Consider the following 20,966-nt stretch of genomic DNA (forward strand, 5'->3'; position numbering starts at 1 on the left):
ACATTTTTCAGGTCATATACATGTGTTGTTTACACCACCCACCCCTACAGTGACCCATATCTTTGACGATCTTTTGTGTGTGTGCGTGTGTACCTGTACTGAGAGTTGTGCGCCCAGACCCCAGTGCCCACCGAGGCCCCGATGATGACCAGGAGCTTCCACAGCCATATTGGGGCAAATACGGCCCAGTAGCTCCACTGGATGACCCCATCCAGCCTCAAGGACAGCAACACAGAGAACAGCAGCAGACACGAGTCGATCAGGAACTTACTGCGAACGGAGGAGAATGTTTACTCACAATGGTGTGTGTGCTAACGGACACAAGGTGGTCAAATTGGTCAACTGTTTGTACATTAAGCAACTTTACAAAGTGTTTATTAAAGAAAAGAAGGACATTTGTTAAGAAGTGAGAACTAAACTGACTACTGCTTCGACGGCTAACTCCGTTTTCAACCTGCCTGCCGATCGGCGCTAACGTTAGCGTCTATACCATGGCTGCCCGTAAAAATTACCAGCTAAATGTACAAATACCCCACACCGACTACGGAAATGTATCGCTTTATGTTGATGTTAACTCGACTACCGCCAACGTAAACACGACTGGGGCTAGCAAACACCTATGCTAAATCTGCTAGCATCTTTAGCTAGCTTCACCAGCTGACTAGCATTGACGTTCTTGACTTCAAAATGGTTGTTTTCGATAATCTGAGGAACGTAGCACCGCGTAAAACATACTGACTAAACTGAACCCCACACATTTTACACAAAACAAACGTATCCGCGCAAAGCTTACCTGGGGTTGAAGTCCTGAAAGAGGCCTCTCAGATTCATGGCGTAAACCCAGGCTCGTTAGCTGGTTAGCTCTTTAGCGTCTGCATTAGCTCGTCTGCTGAGTCATGTTAGCTACACATCGCGGCTCTATGGCGCTTTTGGGGTCTCTGTGCTCGGTTTACTGCCCCGATAACCCCGTTTGTTTTGGCAGTATGGTCGAGGCAAACCGTACGAGTGATGCTTGGAGCTTGGGGCGGACACTTCCTCATGGATCACACGGGGATGATTGGACAACCAGTCGGGTTGTTATTGGCCTAGTCTGACCTCACTCAGCGGGGACACAAGGGGGAGAAGAACGGAGAGATCAAATGGAAAAGGGAGAGAAAAAGCGAAGAAATTTTGTTTTTCTAACCTTATCCTCCATCACAAAAATTTAACATGTTGGTGTATATCATAGCATATATGTAAAAAGCCTATTCCTCTATTTCTATATACCTTGGCATGACATAGATGTTGATCACACGGTCACACGTTTGATTCTCACCCTAGCCAGTAATCCGCCGTGATTAGTTTACCTGTTTCAATCTCTGTCTTTATTACCTACCTTAACATTTCTTTAAATATTTAGTCACATCTCCATTCAACTCATTCAATACAAATGAAAGTATATACAGTCGGCGAGAAAAATACAAGAGCATACCTTTATTAAAAGTAATTTGTGTGTATAATGCAATTGATTAAAGTTCGTTGGATGGAAAAGCTAGAGTATCAGCTCTGTGTAGAAGAAGGGTTAATTTGGTGCCGTGTGTTGGGACTATGGGGGGTGGAGTACTTTCAAGCATGCCTTGGGGCGGTGTGCTTAAGCTTGGTGTGGTGTGTTTGTGTTACTAAATATTCTGTTGCAAACTTGTCACATAGGGTGCAGAAGAAGAGCCGCTATAAATCTTACGTTCTTCTTTGGCCTAATATATCTTATATGTGTGTGTACACATGCTGATATGAGATATGAAACATATCCAGTTAATAATGTGCAAGCAGCCAAATAAATGGTGAATTGAATTCATATATTGAATTCATATATTGAGATTACTCTATAAATCTGACTTTGAAAGAGTCATTGGCCTCACCAGCCACGAACCACACCGCATGTCACTGTAGCTCTGGTTTGCACATCATGGTCGATGATGTGCACACCTTAAATCTGATGTCAGGGAGCTAAAGAGCCCACATGTTCATTATGTAAGCCAGCAGGAAGCTTTTATACACATTAGCCTTAACATGACTGTATTTTCTTCTATTAAAAAAAAATTATGTATACACAACAAGAATTTCTCTTTTTGGCACTTTCTTGTTGCCCTCTGGAACAGATGTTTGCTTGTGTGTTGTTAAATCTCATATTTGAATGCGATATGTCTCTTTGGATAAGAGTGTCAGCTAAATGACTAAAAGTAAATGTAAACATAGCCTTACATCTGCAACTACCAACACTGATACGTGTCTTCAAACACTGTACTTCAAATACACAATAAATGCACTTTTCTATTATATAACTGTTACTTTTTTCATCCTTTACCATCGTTTACTCTTCCTTCCTTCCATCCATCTACCCTATTCTAACACAGGCAAAGCAAAGCAGACGGAAGATTGGAATCATACACAGGTGTGATTTTGTTTATTTTCCACTTGAAATAAGGATTGACTTCAAATGAGTTACACACAAAATCAACAGGGAATCTACAGTTACAAGGTTTACAGTTGCATTTTAATAGAATGAATATACAACAAAGTAAGTAAGAAGCATTAACCTGCTGCCATAATCCTGCACTTCAATTTCAGCGCCTACATGTGACGTATCCAAAGTAAACACAAAGCAGCATGCTTGTGGCAGGAACGTCTCATGATGTAACCGCTGTAGTCTGCATGTAGCCGGCGACACTCCGACATTCCTGCACCTCTTCAGTGAATCCCTGTCCAGTTATCGCAGCGCTATAGTTTCCGGTGTGAGATGTTCATTAGAATAAAAGCGGAGGGGCTGCAGCATCTCAATAAGACGTGTGTGAAGAAAAGAATACTAAACCAGTTAAGTGGTTTGATTCTTCTACGAGGCGTTGACCCTGCTGAACTCCACTCCATTGCCCCACTCAACTCCACTCAACTCCATCCTCCCTCTAGCATCATCTTGCACTCAACTGCAATTTGCACAACTTTCTGTTTGCACTGATCATTTCCATTTCAAATCCGTACTGCACTAAGACACTTTGCACTATTTATTTATATATTTATTAATTTATAATTATGGTATATATATTATATAGAATGTATATAGTTTATTCTGTATATAGAATGTATATAGAATGTATATAGTTTATTCTGTATATAGTCTGTATATATTCTGTATTCTGTATATATAATAGTACACTTTTGCACTTTCTGTTTGGATGCTACTTCATTTCATTGGCTTGTACCTGTACTTGCTCATTGACAATAAAGTTGAATCTAATCTAATCTAAAAAAATAAAGTAATAAATGGTATTAACATGTAGATTTAGTTTACTTTCTGTTATGTTGTTATCGCTGTAATAGCTGGCGGCACCGTGAAAGAGAATGCAGGTGTGAAACAAATCATATATAAGTGTCTGATATGGCCTGACTGCTGTAAAGAGGATACTTCGATACTTAAAAGGAACAGTGAACTTTGCTCTCAAGCATGAGAAGTCAGACTCTGATACTCAGAAGCTGACTGGGCTGGAGATCAGGATGTTCGTCGGTCAACAACAGGCAACATCTTTCTTCTGAGTGGAGGAGCTGGCTCAGCAAGAAACAAGCAACAGTTGCACTCAACAGCAGTAGCGGAGTACATCGCACTCAGTCAATCAGCTCAAGAAGGGATCTGAGACGACTACTGAGTGATCTAGGAGTGGAGTCTATGTCCATAGTGATCATGGAACCAAGGAGCCATCGAAATCGCGAAGGACCCTGTGAATCACTCCAGTGAAAAAGAGTGTGAAAATGTGAAAAAGAGTTCCTGAAAAACAATGTAAAACTATTGTTTTTTTGAAAATTAAGGGGACTTGTTAATCCTATTGTAAAAGTAAGTGGGAGTGTTGTTATACAGTATTTTTACCAGTAGATGGCGGTGCTGTTCTACCACTATACTGTCTCTGCCTGTATGATATACGGTGAAGAAATTACACTTCAGGTGTTACGTGTGTGAGTTCGTTGTGTTATGCTGTTGCTGTCTGCAATAAAACAATAAGGCGTGCGGTTAGGGGAGGCAGAGCCAAACTAATGATAATATAATATATTCAAATAATATTACTATTTGTTCACTTTGTACGACACATTAGGTCTGGCTGATGCAGGTGGTTGTACTTTCATTTGTATTGACTTTGGCCTAATATGTATCTTATACTGTATGTGTGTGTGTACACATGCTGATATGAGATATGAAACATATCTAGTTAATAATTTGGAAGCAGCCAAATAAATGGTGAATTGAAACTCCTATATTGAATTCATGTATTGAGATTAATCTATGAATCTGACTTTGAAAGAGTCATTGGCCTCACCAGCCACGAACCACACCGCATGTCACTGTAGATCTGCTGTTAGTTTTGTAGTTCTAGTTTGGAGCGCAGCATGAATCTCATCATCGCTGTGCGGGACTCCTAAGTATCAAACTTGCAGTTCTTTAACTGTTTCCTGATTTTCTTCTTTGCTTGTCCTCTGTAGCCAACACAGTGCAGCACTGAACAGACACCGACGTGGGCCATCATCGTCTATGGCTATGTACATATACATATCAGAACAAGGAAGAGCGTTATATTTGTAGAGGCTCTTCCTTCCATGCTAGGAAGGGGTGGTACTTCCTAGCATGCCTTGGGGCGGTGTGTTTAAGTTTTGTGTGGTGTGTTACTAAATATTCTGTTCAAGTGTTAGTAGTATAGTACTAATTAATGTTATTCACATTTAGATTTAGTTTACTTTCTGTTGTGTTGTTCTTGCTGTAGTAGTTGGTGGCACCGCGGGTGCGAATCATTTGATACCTCCGGTACAGACCTACTGATTGGAAGACTGGACAGACAGAGCATTTAAACCGGATCTAAAACACCGGATTTCCTGCCAGAGTTTATCCTCTCTTTGATGAGGAATTCAACCAAACCACGGTCACATGCAGCGACGCTCTATTCCCTTCTTCTTGCCTCCTAAATAAATGTGCGCGCAGCGATCCATTCTCACACAGGTTATTTTCCTGCGGTCGGATCCCTGCCTGTACCGATAATGTCATCCAGTACTCCGCTTTTTGTATTGCTCCTATGCTCTTACATTAAGTACGCGTCTGCTGAGTTCGCGCAGGTGATGTTAGGAGATGGCTTTACTTTCCCGGGATTGAAAATCTGCCCGCACGGCACAGAAACCACGCTGGTTCGCCGGTCACGCTGATGGCTCGACTTCATGACGGGATCTGGGAGCCAGAACACGGGTACAAAGACAAGGTCGCTCCAGGCTCTGCTGTCGCCCTCAAGTTCACGACTTTTAACGATAACGGGGTGTACGAGTTGAGGTGCGGAACTGGCTACATCCTCAGCTTCCACCAGCTGGAGGTCGTGGCGCCTGTGGAAGTGACAGCGTTTGTTGAGCAAAGCGTCGGCTCTAAGGGCCGATGCTTCAGTTTTGCATGACACATCATGCGTGTCATCAGCGTGTGGCCTATCTCTCGTAGGCCACAGCCCATCAGCCCACACGCTGTGGCCTAACTCCCGTAAGCCACAGCCTATGTTTTGATTTTCGGCCGTCCCACTTCTCCACAACCTATACCGAACTTCCCTTCAAAATGTGGGATACGGCCTAACTCTCGTAGGCCACATCCCATCATGTTCGATTTTAGGCCCTCCCACTTCTCCACATCCTATATAAACCTGTGTGCCGCACGCTCACTGTACCTGTACAGGTCTTTGTCTGCTGTTCTGTCGCTGCTGACAATGGCATTTAGAAATGTGCTTCTTGTATTGCTCCTATGCTCTTACATTGAGTACGCGTCTGCTGAGTTCGCGCAGGTGATGTTAGGAGATGGTTTTACCTTCCCGGGATTGAAGATCTGCCCGCACGGCGCAGAAACCACGCTGGTTCACCGCTCACCGGGTGATGTCCAGACGCCGATGGCTCGACTTCATGACGGGATCTGGGAGCCAGAACACGGGTACAAAGACAAGGTCGCTCCAGGCTCTGCTGTCGCCCTCAAGGTCACGACGTTTAACGATAACGGGGTGTACGAGTTGAGGTGCGGGGCTGGCCACATCCTCAGCTTCCACCAGCTGGAGGTCGTGGCGCCCGTGGAAGTGACAGCGTCTGTTGGGCAAAGCGTCAAACTTCCATGTTACCACGATACTGTGGGTCAAACTTCTGCGGGGTTTATACGATGGAAAAGGAACGACAAGCTTGTGTTTGAGCTTGATCTCAAGTCTGGGGGGCGCGGGTACGGGGCTGGGTTTAACAGGAGCGTGTCTGTGGATGGTGCCGCACACGGGGACTTGTCTCTGGAGGTGTTTCGGACTAAGCCGGAGGATCAAGGCGTGTTCTTCTGCTATCGTGGGGAGGCGAGGGAGGAACACAGGGTCGGTGCCGTGCGGCTGACGGTCACCGCGAACCCCGAACCGACCAACTTAACCGTTTCTGTCCCGGTAAGTGCCGTCCGCACCAGAACACAACACTTATGCAGTGGGCAGGGGCGTGCGGTTAGGGGAGGCAGAGCCAAATTAATAATTATATAATCAAATAATATTACTATTTGTTCACAACACATTAGGTCTGGCTGATGCAGGTGGTTGTACTTTCATTTGTGTTGAATGAGTAAGAATTGTGGAATAGCGACGGGAAACTTGACACACAGAGGGTGCAGAAGAAGAGCCGCTATAAATCTAACGTTCTTCTTTGGCCTAATATATCTTATATGTGTGTGTACACATGTTGATATGAGATCTGAAACATATCCAGTTAGCAGCCAAATAAATGGTGAATTGAAACTCCTATAATGAATTCATATATTAAGATAAATCTATAAATCTATAAATCTGACTTTGAAAGAGTCATTGGCCTCACCAGCCACAAACCACAGCTCACTAGAACTGCTGGTGTTGCAGTTCTAGTTTGGATCACAGTATGAATCTGATCATCGCTGTCCGGGACTCCTAAGTATCAAACTTGCAGTTTTTAAACTGACTTCCTTCTTTTCTTGTCCTCGGTAGCCAACACAGTGCAGCACTGAACAGACACCGACGTGGGCCATCATCGTCATCGTCATCCTCACCATCACCCTCACAGCAGTAATAGTTTCTCTGTGGTGGCGTCGCAGAGGCGCGCCTAAAGCTGAGAGCAAAGGATCTCCTGCTTCAACAGCATTGAGCTCCTCTAGACCTCCTGACCCTCTTTCAAACGGCCACATATATTGAGCCACCTGATGATTGTGTGGGTTTCTCATGCTTTAATCTGATGTCAGGGAGATAAAGAGCCCACATGTTCATTATGTAAACCAGCAGGCTAGCTGGTGGCACCGTGAAAGAGGATGTGGGAGTGAAACAAATCATATGAATAACTGTGTAAAACATGAAATAGCAGTCTAGACCGTGGTAGCGACAGGGTCATCATAATTCATTTGACTGTATGGCTGGGGAAGTACAAGGTGGGGAATTGAGAGAGCTATGCGTTCATACACTGCTGGCTACGCAAGGCACCAAACCTCCATTTGCTCCCCCCTCTGCAAAGGGTGTTAATGTAATGTAAGTCGCTTTGGATAAATGCGTCTGCCAGAATGCCATGTAATGTAACCCCCCCCCCCCCCCCCCACCTACCTTTGGCATGACTGTATTTTCTTCTACTTTAAAAGTATAAATATACACTCAATACAAATTTCTCCTATTGACACTTTCTCTTGTTGGGCGCTGGACCAGATGTTTACTTGTGTGTTGCTGTATTCAAATCTCAATTATGTCTCTTTGAATGAAAGTGTGTGTGTTAAATGTTACTTTCCGTTTGCATCCGCCAACACTCAACGCTGTACTTTGGAAACACAGTGAATGCACATTTCTCTATAACTGTGTTGGTCTTTACTTCTTCTCCCCCTTAACCATCGTTTACTCTTCCTTCCATCCATCCATCTACAACTCTATGATGTTGAGGGTCACAGGCTCTGCAGGGAGAGGAGATGTAGATCCTAACGTTATACAACACAGAACGAGTGAGGCTCTATTCTAACACAGGCAAAGCAAAGCAGACAGAAGATTAGAATCATACACAGGTGTGATTTTGTTTATTTTCCACTTGAAATAAGGATTTACTTCAAATGAGTTACACACAAAATCAACAGGGAATCTATAGTTACAAGGTTTACAGTTGCAATTTAATAGAATGAATATACAACAAAGTAAGTAAGAAGCATTAACCTGCTGCCATAACCCTGCACTTCAATTTCAGCGCCTACATGTGACGTATACAAAGTAAACACAAAGCGGCATGCTTGTGGCAGGAACGTCTCATGAAATGTAACCGCTGTACTCTGCATGTAGCCGGCGACACTCCGACATTCCTGCACCTCTTCAGTGAATCCCTGTCCAGTTATCGCAGCGCTATAGTTTCCGGTGTGAGATGTTTGTTAGAATAAAAGCAGAGGGGCTGCAGCATCTCAATAAGACGTGTGTGAAGAAAGAATACTAAACCAGTTAAGTAGTTTGATAAATAATACAGTTAATAGAGATCAGACAGGGGAAAAACAAAGATATAAAACATATTGGCAATTGTAACAGAACACATGAGAGGAATGAAAGGTGGTGTACAGGGACAGAGACGTGTGAGCGTCTGAGCCAGCGTCACTCTGTGGTTTACATGCTGCTCTCTCAGTCTACCTGCTGTGTTGTATGTGGAGGTGGTGGTGAAATAAAAGATGTACAGTTCTATTCAAGTGTTAGTAGTATAGTAGTTATACATGTTATTCACATTTAGATACATTTCACCTTCAGTTATGTTGTTGTCATTGTTGTAAGAGCTGGTTGAAGTGTGACAGAGGATGTGGGTGCGAAACAACTGAGTCGTGCGGCGCAACATGGGTTTTGCCCATTGTTAGATAGATAAGTTCTTTGCGTGTGTGTGTGCCAGGTGTGTGTGTGTGGACATGTATCTGTGAAGAGGAGCCTCCTGCCTTTGCTGTGCTTATAAACAAAAACGACTGCTTGTTTGTTTATGCACCTAGGCTTTTTTGAGTGTGTGTGTGTGTGTGTGTGTGTGTGTGTGTGTGTGTGTGTGTGTGTGTTCGCGCGTGTGTGTGTGTGTGTGTCTGTGTGTGTGTTTGTGTGTCTACATCTGATCATTAATGTGAACATTTATTGTGCAAACAACAACTTTGAAAACTTCATCAACAAAAGAGAACAGAACACGAAATATGAACCAATCTGAATCAGCAATGTCCAGGCTTTGAATATGTTTGAGAGAAACAGATAGATTGAGAGAGGGAGTGTGTGTGTGTGTGTGTGTGTGTGTGTGTGTGTGTGTGTGTGTGTGTGTGTGTGTATGGCAGCAGCAGCAGCTGTACACGGGCCCACACACCTGCTAGGATGAGAAGTCCCATGTGGGCTTTTGTCTCTTGGGGCATCCACATCACTCCATCCAAACACTGAATGCCTCCCGTGTAGATTTGTCATTTGTTCAATGAGCTGGGTCATGTCAGGAGTAAAGAAAAGGTCAAAAGATGATGCCACATGGTGAATCCTGGATATGGCATATCTTGTGGGCGCTGGCATCGTGCCGGTGGGTGCTTGGATGGAACGCAGCATCTCGGCATGGGATGGAGACCAGACTTGCCCATTGTTTGCTGTCCACCCAGTAGTAGGATGAGCAGGATCTTCTGTGTCCTCTTCACTTATCATCGTTTACTCTTCCTCCATCAGTGGTAAGAGTGTCCACCATTATCACCTTGCTGTTTCCTGATGATCCAATGCAGCAGTTTCCTAAGTCCATTATGCACGGGTAGTGAATTTGTCATTAAATCCACAAAGGCGTGACGCAGCTATATGATGATTCGCCCCCACATTCTCTTTCAAAGTGCCACCAGCTGTTGCAACAATGAGAACAACAGAAAGTCAACTTAGTCTGAATGAGAATAACATTAATCACTGTTATGAACAGAATATTTAGTCAATTATCACCACTTTTCTTCATAATGAAAAGCTGACATTAGAGAATATATGGTTTTATAAAGGAGTGGCAGAGAGATCAGAAAATGTGGTTTCAATGGAAGTCAATGGTGCCATTTCTGCCTCGAGGGTGTCCAGTGTGAGTATTTGATACTACATAAAAAATACTAATGCAATCAAATCAATTTTACTACTAATCTTTGACACAGCCAAGACTCTAATCACCACCAAAGCCCCATCCATTTACCATTTAGTTTATGGAAAATAATGACCTTTTGTGTTTTTTTTGTCATAAATAATGACATCCTTCAAGTAGTTAAACAGGCATTGAAAGGGTTAAAATCCTGAAAATTATTGAATGTTTGGTAGTTTTGAGCAGCTCAGAAGTTGCTTAAGAGATTTATGAAAAAAAAGTAGAAAAAAATATTGATGTATGATGATTTTATAGCAGTTTTTATGTGCGTGGCTTTTTTTGCCACGCAATTTTTAATGCAATTGATCAAAGTTCGTTGGATGGAAAAGCTAGAGTAACAGCTCTGTGTAGAAGAAGGGTGAATTTGGTGCCTTGTGTTGGGACTTTGGGGGAGTACTTCCTAGGATGCCTTGGGGCGTTGTGTTTAAGCTTTGTGTGGTTTGTTTCAGTGTTACTAAATATTCTGTTCAAGTGTTAGTAGTATAGTAGTGATTAATGTTATTCACATTTAGATTTAGTTTACTTTCTGCTATCTTGTCGTCATTGTTGCAATAGCTGGTGGCACCGTGAAAGAGAATGTTGGGGCAAATCATCAGATACCTGCGTCACACAATACCCCTGAGGTGTCTTAAAAAAATGTAAGTGAAAAATCGCCGTTCACTGCTGTACTGTTGTGCGCCAATGCTATCGTAAAAGTCAATACTGACTTCGATGCATAAAAGATTAACGAGATCCGAATTGAGCAGAATGAGATGATTGTAGACAATGGCCACACCCTTGTGATAAACAGTTTACATTGCTGTGAAGGGTCAGTGGCACTGGTTATGAATCACATCGCATGCTTGTCAACTAAAGTGACACTGAACACACGCACACAGTCTCACACTCGCTCTCTCAATCTATCTGTTTCTCTCAAACATATTCAAAGCCCTGTCATTGTTGGTTCAAAGGTGTTCATATTTCATGTTCTGTTGTGTTCTCTTTTGCTGATGAAGTTTTCAAAGTTGTTGTTGTTTGCACAATAAATGTTAAAATTAATGATCAGATGTTGACACCTGTTGATACCTGCGTCAAACAGGCTGAGACAATTGATCTACTCTGGGATGGATATAGGTGAAAAAACGCTGGTTGCTGCTGTACTTCTGGGCACCAAGGCTGACAGTTAAGTCAATATTGACTTTGCTGCGCACAGATCATACAAGACTAACGGGATCCAAGCTGAGCAGAGTGAAATGATTGTGGACAATGGCCACACTCTTGCGAAAAACAGCAAACATTGCTGTGAAGGGTCAGTGGCACTGGGAAGGAATCACATCGCATGTTACTATTGGTGGCTTATGTATTGTAGTTATCACATCTCATTTATGACTCTTTCAATAAAAGTGTCTGCTAACTTAGCAGACACTTTTACACTTAGCAGTGCTAAGTGTAAAAGGAAATGTTATCTTACATATGCAACTGCTGACACTGCTACACAACATTGTATTTCGGATACAAAACAAATGCACAATTCTATAATATAACTGTATTGGTCTAGTCTTTTTTCTAACCCTTATCATCGTTTACTCTTCCTTCCTCCCATCCTTCTACAACTCTATGATGTTGAGGGTCACAGGCTCTGCAGGGAGAGGAGATGTAGATTCTAACGTTATACAACACAGAACGAGTGAGGCTCTATTCTAACACGGGCAAAGCAAAGCAGACGGAAGATTAGAAACATACACAGGTGTGATTTTGTTTATTTTCCACTTGAAATAAGGATTGACTTCAAATGAGTTACACACAAAATCAACAGGGAATCTACAGTTACAAGGTTTACAGTTGCATTTTAATAGAATGAATATACAACAAAGTAAGTAAGTGTAGGGAAGGAAACAACGAGACTGGAGACGGAGATAGACGTAGTCTTGGTTGTTTATTTCACACTAATTAACGTCTACATTCAAAGTCGGAATAATACTAACTCTACTCGGTTAAACCGGAACCGGCCACCCACCCCCTCTGCCGCTCTTAAAGGCACAGGTCATCTTAGGTGAATGTCTCTCTATGTGGGTCACCACACAGGCCCCCCCAGAATTCACCAATCCCAAAAGTGCAACGATACCACAGAACTAGTGAATTGTCAAATAGATAGGCCACAAAAAACGGCACCATCAAACTGCACAAGCGAACAGTCCATGAACAGACACAAGGAAAACCGTCAACGTGGCGGGGGGCGCACTACGCAGCCGTAGCGGCTGCGCTTCGCAGGAGGGGACTTAAGCATGGCTGGAGGGCTGTCCACAAGCGGGGCCGGGACAGGGATACTGGTTGGAGCCGGGGCCGAAATAGGAGGGCGCCCCAAAGTGGGGGCTGAGCCAACTGAACCGGTACATCAATATCTAAGTGAGCAGGTTTGAGCCGGTCTATAGCAACCCGCTCCGGCCTGCCCCCCATGTCCACAACAAAGTTCTTATCACCCGCTTCCAGGACACGAAAGGGCCCATCGTAGGGGGGTCGCAGCGGGGACCGATGGCTGTCGTGCCTGATGAAAACATAACTCGCTAATGGCAGGTCCTTGGGGACGTAGGATCGGGGAAGGCCGTGGCGAGATGTCGGAACAGGAACAAAGGCATCGGCGACGTCCCGGGACGCACTCCGATGAGAGGCGGCTGACCAGGGAACCGTGGCATTCGGAAGGAATTCTCCGGGGACTCGCAGAGGCTGGCCGTACACTAGCTCGGCAGAGGAGGCCTGCAGGTCTTCCTTGGGGGCAGAGCGAAGGCCGAGCATGACCCACGGAAGTCGGTCAACCCAGTTGCAGTCCGTGAGGCTGGCTCGAAGTGTGGCCTTCATGTCTCGATGGAACCGCTCACAAAGTCCATTGCCCTGTGGGTTGTACGCCGTAGTGCGGTGGATCTTTGCCCCCAGGTGCTCGGCGACCGCCGTCCAAAGCTCTGAGGTGAACTGGGGGCCCCGGTCGCTTGTGATGTCACCCGGCGTCCCAAAGCGGGCCACCCAGCAGCCGATGAATGCCCGTGCCACCTCCGCTGCCGTGGTGGAGGACAGGGGAACAGCCTCCGGCCATCTGGTGGTCCTGTCCACCATGGTGAGTAGGAATGTGTAACCTTGGGAGGGGGGGAGGGGACCTACCAAGTCCACATTCACGTGGTCAAAACGCCTCTCTGGCACCACAAACGGTGCCAAAGGGGCTTTGGTATGTTGGTGTACTTTGGCACGCTGGCACAACACGCACGAGCCAGCCCAGGCTCTAACGTCCTTTCGGAGCCCAGGCCAAAAAAACTTGATACCCACCAGCTTGGTCGAGGCCTTCACACCAGGGTGGGAAAGGCCGTGGATAGTGTCGAAAACTCGGCGCCGCCAGGCAGCAGGCACCAGGGGGCGTGGCCGACCTGTGGAAACGTCACAGAGGAGGGTGGTGTTAGTTCTGTCGAACGTTACGTCCTCCAGCTGCAGCGCCGTGGGGGACGACCGGTAGGCCTGAATGTCCTTGTCCGTGGCTTGGTCCGCTGCCATAACGGCGTAGTCGAGCCCCAAGTGGACGGACATAACGACCGCTCGAGAAAGGCAGTCGGCAACAAAGTTGTCTTTGCCTGACACGTGCTGGATGTCTGTGGTGAACTCGGAGATCGCCGAGAGTTGCCGCTGCTGACGCCCAGACCACGGCTCTGAGGTCTTTGCCATGGAGAACGTCAGCGGCTTGTGGTCCACGAAAGCAGTGAACCGCTGACCTTCCAACAAGAATCTAAAGTGCCTGGTGGCGAGGAAAAGGCCCAGTTGTTCCCTGTCGAAGGTGCTGTACTTGCGTTCATTGTCACGGAGCTGTTTGCTGAAGAAGGCCAGCGGCTGCCAGGCACCACCCACCCATTGCTCACACACTGCCCCCACCGCATAGTCAGAGGCATCCGTTGTGATGGCGATGGGGGAAGTGGGGGACGGGTGAGCCAGGAGAGCAGCGTTGGCTAGCGCAGTCTTGGCAGCAACAAAAGCCTGGTCCATCTCTGAGGACCAGTCCAACTCGTCCTTAGGTGCTTTACCCCGCAGGGCCCCGTACAGGGGACGCATGATGTGGGCCGCACGGGGAAGGAAGCGGTTGTAAAAATTCACCATGCCCAGGAACTCCTGCAGAGACTGTACAGTACGGGGGCGGGGGAAACTGGTGACGGCGTCCACCCTGGCGGGAAGAGGGACGGCCCCTTGTGGAGTGACATGATGTCCGAGGAAGGTGATGGACGACCGCCCCAACAGGCACTTAGTCGGGTTGATGATGAGGCCGTGTTCACTGAGCCTCTCGAACAGCTGTCGGAGGTGTATCATGTGCTCCTCAATGGATGCGCTGGCCACGAGAATGTCGTCTAAGTAAACAAACAAAAATGGCATGTCACGCAGCACAGAGTCCATAAGGCGTTGAAATGTCTGTGCTGCTCCTTTGAGGCCGAACGGCATACGCAAGAACTCAAGAAGTCCAAAGGGCGTGATGACCGCTGTCTTTGGAACATCCTGTGGGTGGACCGGCACCTGGTGGTACCCACGTACAAGGTCCACCTTAGAAAAAATGACAGCCCCCGCTAGGTGGGCGGAGACATCCTGTATGTGCGGGACGGGGTATCGGTCCGGGGTCGTGGCGTTATTCAGGCGACGGAAGTCGCCGCACGGGCGCCAACCCCCGTCAGCCTTAGGGACCATGTGTAGAGGGGAAGCCCACGGGCTGTTAGAGCGACGGACAATGCCGAGTCGCTCCATGGTCAAAAACTCCTCCTTGGCAATGGCTAGCTTGTTCGAGTCGAGGCGCCGGGCCCGGGCGTACACCGGGGGGCCCACGGTGGTTATATGATGTTCAACGCCGTGCTTGGCCACTGCAGAGGAGAACGTGGGTGTGGTTAGGTCAGGAAAACCAGCGAGAAGGCGTTGATACGGATCCCCTGTGGTGAGTGTGTTTGAAAGGCATAGCGCCCCAGCCCCCCCGAGTGTGCAGGGGTATGAAGCGAAGGAGAGGGCATCGATCAGGCGACAGTTTTTAACATCCACCAGCAGGTTGAAAGCGCAGAGGAAATCCGCACCTAGGAGTGGCGTGGACACAGCAGCCATAACAAAAGTCCCAGCTAAAACGCCGCCCGCCAAAACACACGTCCACACGCCTGGTGCCATACGTACGTATGGGCGTGCCGTTGGCGGCGTCCATCCGGGGGCCGTGTTCGCCAGCCATATCGTTCACAGCCTGTGCTGACAAGATGCTGCGTTGAGCACCAGAGTCAAATAGCAGCCGCCGGCCAGACAAGGAGTCTGTGATGAATAACAGCTTGGAGACCCGGCCGGCGCTCATAGCTGCTAATGAGCGCCGGCCCTGGCGTTTCCCCGTACCTTATAACTGCAGGGTTTGCGACACTGTTTGGCCTTGGCCCCAAACCTGGCGTGGTAGTAACAGAGTCCGTCGACCGCTTGACGTCAATGTCACTGCAGCTGCGGTGTCTATATAGTCGTCCGGGGTTGGGGTACTCTGGTGGGGTAGCAGGGCATGGACAAACTGCTGTCGGTTGGCCAGAAAAACCCTGTCTGCTTCAGCAGCCAGAGCACGATAATCTTTGGCGGAGGCGAGGGGGGAATTGGCCAGTGCTGTGCGTACAGGCACAGGAAGCTGCCTCAGGAAAATGTGTGTGAAGAGGAATGATGGATCAGCTAATCCCAGCACAGCCAGCATCATTTCCATTAACTCCGACGGTTTGCCGTTGCCGAGGCCGTTCAGGGACAGTAAACGGTCCGCTTTCTCCAGTTCTGACAGTTCGAATAATTTCAGAAGGAATGACTTAATGGCTTCGTATTTGCCGGTAGCCGGCGGAGCCTCCAACAGCATCATCGCTCGCGCCGTTGTGGAAGCATCTAATGCCGCTACTAAGTGAAAGTATTTTGTCACATCCTGCGTTATTCCTCTCAGCTGGAATTGGGCTTCTTTGTGTTGAAACCATGGACGAGGGTTATGCCAAAAGTCCGGCAACTTGACTGTAGCGGCGTAGATGGAATGAACGTTGTTAGCATTAGCTATGTCGTTAGCACCGGCGACAGGTGCGGGTGCGGGTGCCGGTGCGGGTACCGGTGTGGCGTCACCGCCGGCGTTGTCGCTGTTAGACATTGTTCGTATTCACGGGGTCACCAATGTAGGGAAGGAAACAACGAGACTGGAGACGGAGATAGTAGTAGTCTTGGTTGTTTATTTCACACTAATTAACGTCTACATTCAAAGTCGGAATAATACTAACTCTACTGGGTTAAACCGGAACCGGCAACCCACCCCCTCTGCCGCTCTTAAAGGCACAGGTCATCTTAGGTAAATGTCTCTCTATGTGGGTCACCACATAAGAAGCATTAACCTGCTGCCATAATCCTGCACTTCAATTTCAGCGCCTACATGTGACGTATACAAAGTAAACACAAAGCAGCATGCTTGTGGCAGGAACGTCTCATGAAATGTAACCGCTGTACTCTGCATGTAGCCGGCGACACTCCGACATTCCTGCACCTCTTCAGTGAATCCCTGTCCAGTTATCGCAGCGCTATAGTTTCCGGTATGAGATGTTTGTTAGAATAAAAGCGGAGGGGCTGCAGCATCTCAATAAGACGTGTGTGAAGAAAAGAATACTAAACCAGTTAAGTAGTTTGATTCTTCTACGAGGCGTTGACCCTGCTGAACTCCACTCCATTGCCCCACTCAACTCCACCCAACTCCATCCTCCCTTGAGCATCATCTTGCACTCAACTGCAATTTGCACAACTTTCTGTTTGCACTGAACATTTCCATTTCATTTCCGTACTGCACTAAGACTCCTTGCACTATTTATTTACATATTTATTAATTTATAATTTTGGTTAGTATATATAGTATATAGAATGTATATAGTTTATTCTGTATATAGTCTGTATATATTCTGTATTCTGTATATATAATAGTACACTTTTGCACTTTCTGGTTGGATGCTACTGCATTTCATTGGCTTGTACCTGTACTTGCTCATTGACAATAAAGTTGAATCTAATCTAATCTAATCTAAAAAAATAAAGTGATGAATGGTATTAACATGTAGATTTAGTTTACTTTCTGTTATGTTGTTATCGCTGTAACAGCTGGTGGCACCGTGAAAGAGGATGTGGGTGTGAAACAAATCATATGAATAACTGTGTAAGACAGGAAGTTGCAGTCTGCACCGCATTAGCGACAGGTTCCACCATGATTCATTTGACTGTATTGCTGGGGAATTGAGAGATCTATGTGCTCATACACTGCTGGTTACGCAAGGCACCGAACCTTCAATTGCTCCCCCCTCTGTGAAGGGTGTTAATGTAATGTAAGTCGTTTTGGATAAATGCGTCTGCCAAAATGCCATGTAATGTAATGTAATGTAAACCCCCCCCCCACCTTTGGCATGACTGTATTTTCTTCTACTTTAAAAGTATAAATATACATTTGCATCCGCCAACACTCAACGCTGTACTTTGGAAACACAATGAATGCACATTTCTCTATAACTGTGTTGGTCTTTACTTCTTCTCACCCTTCACCATCGTTTACTCTTCCTTCCTTCCATCCACCTACAACTCTATGATGTTGAGGGTCACAGGCTCTGCAGGGAGAGGAGATGTAGATCCTAACGTTATACAACACAGAACGAGTGAGGCTCTATTCTAACACAGGCAAAGCAAAGCAGACAGAAGATTAGAATCATACACAGGTGTGATTTTATTTATTTTCTACTTGAACTTGGGAGTTTGCGACGTAGGAACTACAGCAATGCAATCAACCCCAGCCCAACAAACCATTAATTCAGAGCTTCAGGAAAGCTACTCTAATTTTGTTGCATTCTAGTTTAATCTGTAACTTCACTCTTCAAACTTCTGCGGGGTTTATACGATGGAAAAGGAACGACGAGTTTGTGTTTGAGCTTGATCTCAAGTCTGGGGGAATGTATATAGAATGTATATATTCTGTATTCTGTATATATAATAGTACACTTTTGCACTTTCTGGTTGGATGCTACTGCATTTCATTAGCTTGTACCTGTACTTGCTCATTGACAATAAAGTTGAATCTAATCTAATCTAATCTAAAAAAATAAAGTAATGAATGGTATTAACATGTAGATTTAGTTTACTTTCTGTTATGTTGTTATCACTGTAATAGCTGGTGGCACCGTGAAAGAGGATGTGGGTGTGAAACAAATCATATGAGTAACTGTGCCCAAAATGTGGGTGGAACTTTGTGCCCACAGACAGGCTGCAGCTCTAGCCAAATGATTCATGATTGCGGAAGTACAAGTTGGGAAACTCAGAGATCTGCATGCACTGCTCTTTTAACCTGCGCACTAACTCCCCTCCCCCCCACCTTTGGTATGACTGTATTCGCTTCTACTTCTTAAGTATGGATATACACTCAATAAAAATTTCTCCCACTGACACCTTCTTCTGTTGAGCGCTGGACCAGATCCTTACCCGGTGTTGCTGTATTCAAATCTCAATTATGTCTCTTTGAATGAAAGTGTGTGTGTTAAATGTTACTTTCCGTTTGCATCCGCCAACACCAACGCTGTACTTTGGAAACACAGTGAATGCACATTTCTCTATAACTGTGTTGGTCTTTACTTCTTCTCCCCCTTAACCATCGTTTACTCTTCCTTCCTTCAATCCACCTACAACTCTATGATGTTGAGGGTCACAGGCTCTGCAGGGAGAGGAGATGTAGATCCTATACGTTATACATCACAGAACGAGTGAGACTCTATTCTAACTCACTTCCAAGGACCTCCTAGCATGCCCGGGGACGGTGTGGTTAAGTTGTGTGTGGTGTGTTCAGTGTTACTAAATATTCTGTTCATGTGTTAGTAGTAGTAGTAATGAATGGCATTCACATTTAGATTTTGCTTACTTTCTGTTATGTTGTTGTTATTGTTGTAATAGCTGATGGCACAGTGAAAGAGAATGTGTGTGCGAAACAACTGATGCATGCGTCTCGCCGTACTTATATGTATTCCGAGTGGGAAGACCATGAACGGATAATCTTAGAAGATTAAGCGTTGTTACACGTGCATTCTGCAGTAGTTCCCCTTCCCTCTGTTTCCTTAAGTTGAGCGCACCACTGCACAAGCGCTCTTGTTTTTGTTTCCTTGCCCTCTATTCCTCATTTCCCTGTCGTGTCACCGCACACGCTGTGTTTTGTTGTTTTACAAAATGTGTTCTTTGCACACGCCTTAGATAGCAGAGGGGCTGGCGCTAGTATTTGCTCCATTGAGTCTTCCACCCTTGTTCCAGTCTGATATTTGCTTAAAATGTCACAGATCACGCTGAACCAAACCTCCATACTGGGAAATTCACTCCGATTAAAAGTCTAAAACGCAGTTACATGCTTTACATTACTGTTGTACACAGACAGTTGAAACACACACACACACACACGTAAACATCCCATGCAGCAATTCTGTGATTCTGTGCCATACCGACACCGATGGCTCGACTTCATGACGGGATTTGGGAGCCAGAGAACGGGTTCAAAGACAAGGTCGCTCCAGGCTCTGCTGTGGCCCTCAAGTTCACGACTTTTAACGATAACGGGGTGTGCGAGTTGAGGTGCGGGGCTGGCTACATCCTCAGCCGCTTCCAGCTGGAGGTCGTAGCCCCTGTGGAAGTGACAGCGTCTGTTCGGCAAAGCGTAAAACTCCCATGTTACCTCGATACTGTGGGTCAAACTTCTGCGGGGTTTATACGATGGAAAAGGAACGGCGAGCTTGTGTTTGAGCTTGATCTCAAGTCTGGGGGGCGCGGGTACGGGGCTGGGTTTAACAGGAGCGTGTCTGTGGATGGTGCCGCACACGGGGACTTGTCTCTGGAGGTGTTTCGGACTAAGCCGGAGGATCAAGGCGTGTTCTTCTGCTATCGTGGGGCGAGGGAGGAACACAGGGTCGAACCACACCGCATGTCACTGTAGATCTGCTGTTAGTGTTGTAGTTCTAGTTTGGTTCGCAGCATGAATCTCATCATCGCTGTGCGGGACTCCTAAGTATCAAACTTGCAGTTCTTAAACTGTTTCCTGATTTTCTTCTTTGCTTGTCCTCTGTAGCCAACACAGTGCAGCACTGAACAGACACCGATGTGGGCCATCATCGCCATCATCATCCTCTCCATAACCACAGCAGTATTAGGTTCTCTGTGGTGGCGTCGCAGAGGCGCACCTGGAGCCGAGAGCGAAGGATCTCCTACGACAATCTGCCTCAACGGCATTGAGCAGGGCTCCTCCTCCTCCCCCTTCTCCTCCTCCTCTCCTGACCCCCTTTCAAACGGCCACATATATTGAGCCACCTGATGACTGTGTTGGTGTCTCATGCTTTAATCTGATGTCAGGGAGATAAAGAGCCCACATGCTCATTATGCAAACCAGCAGGGAGCTTTTATACACATGAGCCTTAACATGACTGTATTTTCTTCTGTTTTCTACATACATCACAGGATATCTCTATATGCAAGGGCTTTGATTTGCACTTTTATGGAATGAATCTGATGTGGAGGTGACATTAACTCTTGTTGCCCTCTGGACCAGATGTTTGCTTGTGTGTTGTTGTATTCAAATCTCATATTTGTATGAGATATGTCTCTTTGGATAAGTGTGTCTGCTAAATGACTTAATGTAAACAGAACCTTACATCTGCAACTACCAACACTGATGCGTGTCTTCAAACACTGTACTTCAGATACACAATAAATGCACTTTTCTATATAATATAACTGTATCTAGTTACTTTTTCTCACCCCATCGAAGATTAGAAACATACACAGGTGTGATT

The 20,966-nt window shown here is 46.0% G+C and overlaps 1 protein-coding gene and 1 long non-coding RNA gene across 2 annotated transcripts in view; one reads left to right on the plus strand and one right to left on the minus strand.

The window, feature by feature from the left end:
- Positions 1 to 1,073, minus strand: part of LOC143017026 (transmembrane protein 185-like) — a 36,844-nt gene extending 35,771 nt beyond the window's left edge. Inside the window, exon 1 of the mRNA XM_076171636.1 lies at positions 794 to 1,073. Coding sequence (XP_076027751.1) covers positions 794 to 831 — 38 coding nt within the window. The 5' untranslated portion in view covers positions 832 to 1,073. The remainder of the gene's footprint in view (positions 1 to 793) is intronic.
- Positions 1,074 to 12,502: 11,429 nt separating this feature from the next.
- On the plus strand, positions 12,503 to 15,344 carry LOC143017017 (uncharacterized). The gene is made up of 3 exons (XR_012965580.1): positions 12,503 to 13,056; positions 13,088 to 14,678; positions 14,862 to 15,344. It is a non-coding gene; the product is annotated as an uncharacterized LOC143017017 (long non-coding RNA).
- Positions 15,345 to 20,966: the final 5,622 nt, after the last annotated feature.

Source organism: Genypterus blacodes, unplaced genomic scaffold (assembly GCF_046128005.1).
Source record: "Genypterus blacodes isolate CSIRO-AG114 ecotype Tasmania unplaced genomic scaffold, CSIRO-AGI_Gbla_v1 ptg000260l_1, whole genome shotgun sequence".
NCBI classification, from domain to species: Eukaryota; Metazoa; Chordata; class Actinopteri; order Ophidiiformes; family Ophidiidae; genus Genypterus; species Genypterus blacodes.